The sequence below is a fragment of the Astyanax mexicanus genome, chromosome 22, assembly GCF_023375975.1.
Source record: "Astyanax mexicanus isolate ESR-SI-001 chromosome 22, AstMex3_surface, whole genome shotgun sequence".
Taxonomy (NCBI): Eukaryota; Metazoa; Chordata; class Actinopteri; order Characiformes; family Acestrorhamphidae; genus Astyanax; species Astyanax mexicanus.
In genome coordinates, this window is record NC_064429.1 from 34,421,235 (window position 1) to 34,433,071 (window position 11,837).

General features: G+C 41.0%; 1 protein-coding gene across 1 annotated transcript; it reads left to right on the plus strand.

Annotated features, from left to right (window-relative positions):
* Positions 1-5,142: 5,142 nt before the first annotated feature.
* On the plus strand, positions 5,143-7,941 carry LOC125786820 (ice-structuring glycoprotein-like). The gene is made up of 3 exons (XM_049470384.1): positions 5,143-5,180; positions 5,385-6,419; positions 6,519-7,941. Exons 1-3 carry the CDS (start codon positions 5,143-5,145, stop codon positions 7,939-7,941), a joined length of 2,496 nt encoding a protein of 831 aa, XP_049326341.1.
* The last annotated feature ends 3,896 nt before the right edge of the window (positions 7,942-11,837 follow it).

Sequence of the window (11,837 nt, forward strand, 5' to 3'; positions counted from 1 at the left end):
CCATCAATCCAGTCACCAGTAATTCTCACATATATCCAAACAGTGCTTGAAATAATTTGAGGCAGAAAAAAATAATATCAACTTTAACGCGTTATTAAAAGCGGATTATTGGTCGCTCCACGAATCCACGCATATCTAATGAATCAGCAGACCCTCACAGACCAGACGGTATGCAAATGAGCTCTGTCAGCCAATCAGCCAATCAGAGTTCAGCGAGCTGAAAGGGATAAGACAGAACACTTCCATTTATATTATTATTAATTCATGTTTAAGTTTTAATGACCATACCAATAGTGTACCTCATGAAGTAATTCTTATCTATTTATGTAAATAGTAGAGAGATAGACAATAAAGGACAGCAACATCAGAAACAGACAATGGAGGGCAGCAACAGAGACAATGGAACAAAGCAACAGACAACTGAGGTGAGCAACAGAGACAGACAATGAAGTCACATCACAGATGTAGGAAGTTTGAGTAACACTTACATTTATATCAAATGTATGTTAACAGTGGGGAGCAACAGACGAACAAATAAGGACAGCAACAACAGATTCACAACAAACTTATAATTAATAAAAAATGTCTAAATTAAAAGGTTTGAAGTGTGCTCGTGTATTTAGGGGCATTGGAGTAGAGAGCCAAATGAAGTCCACTTTTGGGGGAAAAAGATCCCCCCCATCACAATGCTGGCTACGGGCCTGAATACTATTCACGTGCTTTAAACACTGCAGCTAATATAACATATTTTTGTTTGTCCTCAGGAAAACAAAGTGTTGCTTATTTTGTTATTTAGGAACCACCTAGCAATCACTTAACACCAGAGAAACACCATAGCAACCACATTAGCAACCACCTAGCAAATGCTTAGTAACATCATAGCAACCACCACAGACATCATAGCAACACCTTAGCAACCACCTAGCAACACCTTAGCAACCACTTAGCAACTGCTTAGCAACACCATAGCAACCACCACAGATATGATAGCAACACCCCAGCAACCACGTAGCAACACCTTAGCAACCACCTAGCAATTGCTTAGCAACACCTTAGCAACCACCTAGCAACCGCTTAGCAACACCATAGCAACCCTTATGGATACCATAGCAACGCCTTAGCAACCACCTGGCAACACCTTAGCAACCACCAAGCAACACCATAGTAACCACCATGGATATCATGGCAACGCCTTGGCAACCACCTAGCAACACCTTAGCAACTGCTTACCAACACCATAGCAACCAACATGGATACCATAGCACCACCTAGCAACCACCATGGATACCATAGCAACGCCTTAGCAACCACCTAGCAACACCATAGTAACCACCATGGATATCATGGCAACGCCTTGGCAACCACCTAGCAACACCTTAGCAACTGCTTAGCAACACCATAGCAACCACCATGGATACCATAGCAATGCCGTAGCAACCACCTAGCAGCACCATAGCAACCACCACGGATACCATAGCAACACCTTAACAACCACCTTGCAACACCATAGCAACCGCCATGGATACCATAGCAACGCCTTAGCATCCACCTAGGAACACCATAGCAACCCCCATGGAAACCATAGCAACGCCTTAGCAACCACCTAGCAACACCTTAGCAACCACCAAGCAAAAGCTTAGCAACACCATAGCAACCACCATGGATTTTCTCTACTCTTTTTAAAATAACTCAGTTGTGTTGGATGTAAGAAAAATGAAAGAAGAAAGAATTTAACTTTACATTTCATAGAGATTTTGGGCAGAAGTTAATATAAGCATTAGATAACCCAAACAATCCCCATCTGAAGCGTGTGTTTACGACAGTGCTGTATACATTTATTACACTCTGCAACTGTAGGGAAAGCCCACAAGCACAAGATCTCAATCCCACCTAGTGGAGCTTTAAATATTCTTGATTTCTTGGTTCCGGTTGGAGTTGGGCTGGTCAGGTGATTGGTCCTGATTGGGCCTTTGATGTTGAATATTTCTCCTAAGTGCAGATTTTTGCCCTTCCTGGCTCTTTTGTTCCGTGACATATTTATCAATCATAGTTAGCCTCAGCGCTAACGGGCCTAAAAGAACACATCCGCCCATTCTGCAGAGTTTAACCCATGCTTTCAGCATCTGCTGATGCCTATCAGCCGGGCGGAGGTCACGGGGAGGTGAGTGCAGTGGAGGTGAGCAGTGGTGTGGTTTAGCGTGAAGCGTGAAGCTGATGGGATGACGATTCTCAGTTCTGGCCCAGTTAACGCATTAAAACAGATGGTGGGCGCATCCCATTGCAGCACTTGACTTACTTTAGGGTCATTATCGGGGCTGGAGCCCATTAATTTAGTATATTAAATTACGGTTTATGATAAAATTAATATTTGACCTCCCATTACTCCAAAATTATACAGTAAAATAATGTGATGTCAATATATATAGTCAATAGTATAGAAAGGCTTCTTCAAGAATTTCATGGTGCCATTTGATAACAATTGATAAACTCCAAACTGATCTATATACAACAAAAAATGCAAAATTTCTACATTTGCCATCCCATTATTATTCAACAGTTAGTTCCGACCTCACAATCTGATTGGTTGAGAAGTGTTCTAGCCGTGCTGATATTTGTGATAACATCACGGCCTTCTCACATTAAACTTGTATCACTAAGCCGACGCGTTGCCGAGTAACAGCGTATATACACACAGGACACCCGCAGCAGCGTTAGCTTAGCACAGGCTAGCGCTCAGCCACGGCACGCTCGCCCGCAGCGCTGACTCGTCTTTTGTGGACAAAAAAAGGGAAAGAAAATCGCTCGGTTACTGCCGTCTGACAGCCAGAACGCTAACCAGCCAGGCTAGGCTAAGCTACGCTAAGCTAATGCTGAGCTAAAGCAAGCTACGCTAACCTAACCACAATCCAGCCGGCTAGCTAAAACCAACACCACCCAGCAAAAACAGGCAGAAATTCTCAAAAAATGCGCAGCTTTCACCTGAAGACGACTCCACGGAGCAGGAGAGGAGAGTATTAGCGTTATTTCACAATCCTAACGTTACCATCTTCACTTATTCACAATTCTGATTTCAAGCTAACTTTCGTGGTGTTAGTCTGTATGAACCATACACCGTTTTGTAGTTTTTGGCGGAAGGCTCAGTCCATATTAAAGCATATTCAAACTGAATTTCCTAAAGTTCTTTGGTTTATTTTCTTTATTCATTTTGTAAAAATAAACTGTTGTATAAAAGCAATAGAACACTTGAGGTCGTGTGTTATCAGCCTTCAGCTCTTGCCTACGACCGAATCACAGCCGTGATGTTATTCGTGATAACATACTCCCTCTTAATAAATGAATTAATGTTGAAATAAATAAATAAATGCACATATAAAGAAATGAATAAATATATAAATATGTTTTTATATATTTAATTATTAATTTATTTATTTACCTATACAATTATTTATACATGTATTTATTTATTTACATATTTATTTATTTATTAATTTAAATGTGCATTTATTTATTTATTTATTTATTTATTTATTTATTTATGTATTTATATATGTAAATGAATATTTGGTTCTCCGTAGTTTACTTGTTTAAAGAACAATTTGAGAATCTGCTGGTAACGACCTGATTTTCAGTGTTTGTGACTCTGAGATTAGGTGAAGTTAGCAGTCATGTTGCAGCAGTTCTTGTGGCTGTGGAACAGTGTGTAAGGGAAGGTTTAAATGAAATTACATCCACTGTTTTGAACGCTGTTTATCGCAAAACGGAAGTGTTTTAGGAACAGCTACGTCTATACGGTCTATAATCCAATTCGCCTTATGTATGAATTCTGGCTGTGCTTAGTAACCTGATCCGATTTTATGAGGTACACATTTTAGTTATTTTGCTAGAACTGAATCTTTCGTTTTTATTTTATATTTTGTTAGTAGTTGAGTTGTTTTGAGTTGAGTTTAATTGGTTATTATTCAATTTTGTTATTAATCTTTCATATAATCCGGTGCACCTTATGTATGAAAACAGATGGAAAATAGATCAATCTCTGATAGTGCTCCTTATAACGCGTGTAGTCCTTAAAATATGGTAGTTTGTTTGTTGGTTAAATGCCTTTAAATTGTCAGTTGAGTACAGGACCTTGTGTTAGAATCTTGACGTCTATAAAGAATCTTTTACTTGTTTTCTTTGTTCAGAGTCTTTTTTAGAACACAAGCTGTTTGTATATATTTTGTTTGTTGAACAATCAACTTTGTATTTTCTTTATATTTTCAGAGTTGTTCTATCAGTATAATTCTAATTTATTAATGTATTGAAATTAATCACAATTATACACTTTTTATTACTTTACAATTATTGTGCTTTAGTATAAGTTTGTAGACACATGAACCATTTAGATTTTTTTCCCCCATACATCAATTTTAGCCACTATCATTAGCTCTGGATTAAAGAAATTTGACTACCAACGCGCCCACCCATTATTTTCTACTGCATAAGAAAGTTTTGATTACTTTAACTATTAAAAATAACACACCATAACAAATTCAGAAACATGATGCTTTTCTTTAAGTAGAGTACAACATTATGACAAGAATGATAGTCTTTGATTAGGAAAAATAAATTATAAAAGGATTCTTATTTTAAGATATTTTTTTGACCAATGGTTTTATAAAAAATCTTAAAACATACATGCTAGTTTTGGCATTTTATGAATATTTTTTATGATCTAGTCATAATGTGTCAAATTGATTATTTTTTTTACTGTTTTTTGAGATTACAAGATAATTTACAATGCAAGTTTTTTATTTTGTCTCAAAAATTCTTAACCATCTAAATTTTCTCACTATACTGGCAGATAACTTTGCTTTGTTTTGCGTTGTTTTCTTATTTTGTTTTTAATTTTTCTGATTTTTTGACCCTGATTTTTTGCAGTGTGAACATGAGGTTTGTTGCTCAGATTTTTAATAGCCCCCCGCTGGAGCAATCCGAAACTACTCTTTAAAACCTAAACGTGATGAATGTTTTAAAGCAGTCCAGCGAAACAGAGGCTTACTGTAATTGCTACAGCGTTTTAAAAATACCAGGCCAGTGCTAATCTGACCTTTCGTCTGCGGTTCTAGCCGAGAACGCGAGCGTGCACTCACGTGACTAAAACCAATGAGCTCAGAGCGAGATAAGAGCATTCCTGAGCGACGGTGAGCAGCCGTGAGGAGGCGGGGGTTCGATAGCACTGCTCGTTGTTTTGATGTGTTAAATAGCTGCGTGTCAACAGCAGCTGGAGCCCGACGACGGAACCACTGTGTAGCTGACGGAGAGGCTGAGAGCCAGATGTCTGCAGACTGAGGAGCTTCAGCTTCGGGCCTGAGTGGCTAACGTCCAACACCGACACTCTCCGACAGAGCTTCAACACCAGAGCTTCAACCCCAAGGCTTCAACACCAGAGCTTCAACACCAGAGCTTCAACCCCAAGGCTTCAACACCAGAGCTTCAACATCAGAGCTTCAGCATCAGAGCTTCAACACCAGAGCTTCAACACCAGAGCTTCAACACCAGAGCTTCAACACCAGAGCTTTAACATCAGAGCTTCAACACCAGGGCTTCAACACCAGGGCTTCACCAGCAGAGCTTCAACACCAGAGCTTCAACATCAGAGCTTCAACACCAGAGCTTAAACACCAGAGCTTCAACACCAGAGCTTCAACATCAGAGATTCAACATCAGAGCTTCAACACCAGAGCTTCAACATCAGAGCTTCAGCATCAGAGCTTCAACACCAGAGCTTCAACATCAGAGCTTCAGCATCAGAGCTTCAACACCAGAGCTTCAACACCAGGGCTTCAACACCAGAGCTTCAACACCAGAGCTTCAACATCAGAGCTTCAACATCAGAGCTTCAGCATCAGAGCTTCAACACCAGAGCTTCAACATCAGAGCTTCACCAGCAGAGCTTCAACACCAGAGCTTCAACACCAGGGCTTCAACACCAGAGCTTCAACATCAGAGCTTCAGCATCAGAGCTTCAACACCAGAGCTTCAACACCAGAGCTTCAACCCCAAGGCTTCAACACCAGAGCTTCAACATCAGAGCTTCAACATCAGAGCTTCAACACCAGAGCTTCAACATCAGAGCTTCAACACCAGAGCTTCAACACCAGAGCTTCAACACCAGAGCTTCAACCCCAAGGCTTCAACACCAGAGCTTCAACATCAGAGCTTCAACATCAGAGCTTCACCAGCAGAGCTTCAACACCAAGGCTTCTACACCAGGGCTTCACCAGCAGAGCTTCAACACCAGAGCTTAAACACCAGAGCTTCAACACCAGGGCTTCAACACCAGAGCTTCAACATCAGAGCTTCAGCATCAGAGCTTCAACACCAGAGCTTCAACATCAGAGCTTCAACACCAGAGCTTCAACACCAGGGCTTTACCAGCAGTGCTTCACCAGCAGAGCTTCATCAGCAGAGCTTCAACATCAGAGCTTCAACACCAGAGCTTAAACACCAGAGCTTCAACACCAGAGCTTCAACATCAGAGCTTCAACATCAGAGCTTCACCAGCAGAGCTTCTACACCAGGGCTTCACCAGCAGAGCTTCAACACCAAGGCTTCTACACCAGGGCTTCACCAGCAGAGCTTCAACACCAAGGCTTCTACACCAGGGCTTCACCAGCAGAGCTTCAACACCAGAGCTTAAACACCAGAGCTTCAACACCAGGGCTTCAACACCAGAGCTTCAACATCAGAGCTTCAGCATCAGAGCTTCAACACCAGAGCTTCAACACCAGAGCTTCAACCCCAAGGCTTCAACACCAGAGCTTCAACATCAGAGCTTCAACATCAGAGCTTCAACACCAGAGCTTCAACATCAGAGCTTCAACATCAGAGCTTCACCAGCAGAGCTTCAACACCAGAGCTTCAACATCAGAGCTTAAACACCAGAGCTTAAACACCAGAGCTTCAACACCAGGGCTTCAACACCAGAGCTTCAACATCAGAGCTTCAGCATCAGAGCTTCAACATCAGAGCTTCACCAGCAGAGCTTTAACACCAGAGCTTCAACGCCAAGGCTTCTACACCAGGGCTTCACCAGCAGAGCTTCAACACCAAGGCTTCTACACCAGGGCTTCACCAGCAGAGCTTCAACACCAAGGCTTCTACACCAGGGCTTCACCAGCAGAGCTTCAACACCAGAGCTTCAATATCAGAGCTTCAACACCAGAGCTTCAACAGCAGAGCTTCAACACCAGAGCTTCAACACCAGAGCTTCACCAGCAGAGCTTCAACACCAGAGCTTCAACACCAGGGCTTCACCAGCAGAGCTTCAACACCAGAGCAACACCGGCAGAGCTTCAACACCAGAGCTTCAACACCAGAGCTTCACCAGCAGAGCTTCAACACCAGAGCTTCAACACCAGGGCTTCACCAGCAGAGCTTCAACACCAGAGCAACACCGGCAGAGCTTCAACACCAGAGCTTCAACACCAGAGCTTCAACACCAGGGCTTCAACAACAGGGCTTCACCAGCAGAGCTTCAACACCAGGGCTTCAACACCAGAGCTTCAACATCAGAGCTTCAACATCAGAGCTTCAACACCAGGGATTCACCAGCAGAGCTTCAACACCAGAGCTTCTTCAACATCAGAGCTTCAACCCCAGAGCTTCAACATCAGAGATTCAACACCAGAGCTTCAACACCAGAGCTTCAACACCAGGGCTTCAACAACAGGGCTTCACCAGCAGAGCTTCAACACCAGGGCTTCAACACCAGAGCTTCAACATCAGAGCTTCAACATCAGAGCTTCAACACCAGGGCTTCAACACCAGAGTTTCAACACCAGAGCTTCATCATCAGAGCTTCAACACCAGAGTTTCAACACCAGAGCTTCATCATCAGAGCTTCAACACCAGAGCTTCAACACCAGAGCTTCAGCAGTTATAAATCCACAGAGATCATAGCCTAATCAAAATAAACACAAATTCAAGAGTTTCAGTTTGTTTTCACTTTTTTCTTTTGTTGCATTCGTCATATTTGGGACCATAGTTGCAGTCCATTCTAAAGGCAGCTGCCTAGGCAGTCGTTTTCTTAAAAGGTAGCTCTCTCGTTCGGCAGTAGAGCTGTAACTGTACAGAAAATTCACGGTTCAGTTCACACCTTTGTAAAAAAACCCATGGTTCAGTGCGTTTTCAGTACAGTTGGTGGAAAAAATAAAGAGGCTGGGAATTCTGTACAGTCTCACCATTATTAAAGGAGAACTCCGGTGTAAAATGTACTTTTGTTGTAGTAAAACTCATAGACTGTGTATAGCTGGACAGAGCATCATCTCTCAAAAGTGAAGCCACCACAGGTCGGGCGTCCCCTGCTGTTCGGTTGCAGAAAGCTGTGTAACTCCACCCATCCCCATAGGTTTCAATGGCAAAATAGACAACTTTCAATCACGTTTTTTTCCAATATACTGTAATTTTACCTATATTATTTAAATGCAACAGCTAGTGTAACCTCTGCTTATATTGTTAAATTAATCAGCTCTATTAAAAAAGGTGCGGTTATTGTAAAAGGGCTGGGTTACACCTAGCCGGGGTGGGACCAATGACTGTATGGGCAGGACCATAGACTGCGTATAGCTCTGTGGAGGCAGCCCTCAGGGGCGGGGTTATTCAAATGAGTAGGCTGTCTCTCCACAGTCTTTCTCCCTCCTCTGGCCTCTACTGCGCTCTACAGACTCGGGTTTCAGGATCGCCAACATGGAGGAAGATTTTGGCTTCATTTTCATTGAATGAATGAAAACGGAGACACGACGTCCATCTTTTTTACAGTCTCTAGTAAAACATGATAAAAAGTTCTTATCTTTGATGAATAGCTCACCTCCGTTCTCCCACAGCGTTCAGAGATCCAGAAATTTTAACAGTTTGTCCAACAAACACCCTTCAGACTGGGTGACACCGGGCAAAATTTGCCCTGATAAATCACTTTTTACACCGTAATCCAGCTCAAAGTAGCTCCACACCTCCTTGCTAGAATCCGTAGAGCACTGACATTTAAAAAAACGAGACATTATTACATAAAAAGTGCACAAGAAGCTTAAAAAACACTGTTTACATCCTGTAATGCTAGCTTTGCTAGCTAGCACGAGATAAAAGCTTGTGTTATAGGATGAATTTCTTCCCTAACCTTATAATAACAATGAATCTTCATTATAATAACAATCATGTTTAGTTTTTTGGGTTGGAATGTTGTAACGGGCTTCTAACCCTACTTCTAACATAAGCATTAGCATTAGCCGCTAACCGTGCTAAGCTCTAGCTAGCTCTTTCACCGTTTAGAGGTGAGTATATCGGATTGTATATTGTATATAGGATTGCACTTTTACTGTGTTAAAACAAGCTACGTAGTACAAACTGCTAGCTAATATCGCCCTGGCTTACCAAAACACACACTGTTGGACAGCATTAGCCGCTAACTGTGGCTAGCCTTAGTGGAAATCTGGAAATCTAAGCTTACTTTAAATAAAGAGAAGAGCTTTACTCACCCAAAGGAGAAAAATCTGTGTAGATTAACATCTAGCACTCGTTTTACTTTAAAATAAATTTTTGTTTACTTAACTTAGCTTAGCTTTACTGCTGAATTAGAAGGAAAACATGGCGACACCCCTGTTCCTTACTTGTGTCGCATAATGCATTTTATAATCCAGTGTACCAAGTGTTGTTTTGTACTGTGCAGTGATCTGGAAGGCTTAGATTGAACAGTGATAGATAGCACTGACGGTTGACTAGGGCAGCTCTAACAGGGTATAAGGCTTATATAAACTGGTGTCATCCTGGGACAGTGCCATGTTTACTGTCGCCGAACTCTTCATAATATCCTGTTCTTCTGCCAGTGTTTATCTATGACGCTTTAATGGCTGTTAGTAAAAGGTGTGGCTGATACACCTGAAGTCCTCTTTCGGCTGAACACCTGTTTCAGCAGGTAGTTCAAGTTCACGGCTATTTATATAGCGCTTATAACAACAGAGCAGCTTTATAGAGATCCGTGTCCAATCAGACAGTCATGTTCAGTGTGGTTAACCCTTATTTAATTTATTCATATAAATTGTTTTTGCCATTTCAGGTCTGCGAAACTTTCCAAGAATAAAGTTGGGAAAGTAAAGCACCACCATTTACCACCTTATAATGTTGCCATTGCTTTCCTGAGTCGGTCCTGATGAGAGCCAGTTTCATCATAACGCACATTGTAAGAGGTATTAATGAATGTAACTCTGTGTTGTAGAGTTTGTTGTAGATAAAGGTTTGTAAAGGAACATCATTGGTGATACCCAGCCCCACACGGTATACCAGTATATGGGTCATTCCACCGAATCGGTGTCATTTCTGTCCCCAGGAAATGACATGTATTAATTTGCACACAAAATAACTTAAGTATTTAAGTATGATTTGTAATTAGAAACATTAATAAAAAAAAAATACTGCATAAAAACTTTACCATGAAATATAATTATTAAAATCCTTCAGAGATGTAATGTTTTGCATTATTGCTTTGTTTTTCATAATAAATCCATAAAATTGAACTTAAAATACATATTTTAGTTGTGTCCCTGGGTTTCACTCAGTCCTGTTACTGCAACACATTACCCTGATCGTCTGAAACAACTGGAACATTCTACAACAGGAAGTCACATCTACAACAGGAAGTGACATCATCAGCTGGTTCTTCTGAAGAACATGGGAAGACCAGCATTAAGTCCCCTCATTAGTTTTTCTGTATATTTGATTTTATTGTAACAATGACTGAGGAGCTCAATCTAAACACTCAGTCCTGTTACCTAAATTAATTATTAGATATTATTTGTTACACATTTTAGTCCTCATGCTATTAGCATAGCCGCCATTTAGCTATTTTTCATGTGGTTTGCTAATTCTATGCTAAAAACTCAGTCCTGTTACTTTTATTCCTGTTACTTAAAACATAAGGAGTAACAGGAGTGATTTTTTGTTGTTGTTGTTTCTTTAAAATAAAGACTTTCTTGAGAGAAAAGAATGTGACATGAGTTTTATAAACATCTTTAGCTTAGAAACCTTGTAAAAAAATACGTAAAGCTGTTTGAGTTTTGACCAGTACATGTTTTAAATAGTTAAATATATGTGTTATTAGATTTAGAGCACAATAATTGATTGTGGTGACGGACAGTTCTGGTGGAAACAGGAGAGTTGAGGTGCACATTGAGTTCTGCGTGATTTGATCAGCCGTGGTTTTATGTTTTTTGGATACAATCCGGGTTAGCACCCGAACATCCCTTTCAGACAGCTTCCTCTTACAGCGTCCACAGTTAATCCTGTTGGATGTGGTTGGAGATCCTTGGTGGTATGCTGACATTACCCTGGATACCGTGGCTCTTGATGCATCACAAAGACTTGCTGTCTTGGTCACAGATGCTCCAGGAAGATGTGCACCAACAATTTGTCCTCTTTTGAACTCTGGTATGTCTCCCATAATGTTGTGTGCATTGCAATATTTAGAGCAGAACTGTGCTCTTACCCTGCTAATTGAACCTTCACACTCTTACTGCTCTTACTGGTGTAATGTGTAGTTAATGAAGATTGGCCACCAGGCTGCTCCAATTTAGCCATGAAACCTCCCACACTAAAATGAGACAGGTGTTTCAGTTTCATTGTCCAACCCCTGTATGTATGTATATATATATATATATATATATATATATATATATATATATATATGGGCCTGAGAAGACCAAGTGAGTGACAAATATCGCATTTCAGCGTCTACAAAGACCTGTATTATGTAATCTCCAAACAATCGGTCATATTAGCCGTGTGTGAGCTGTGACGCTTCTGAGCCG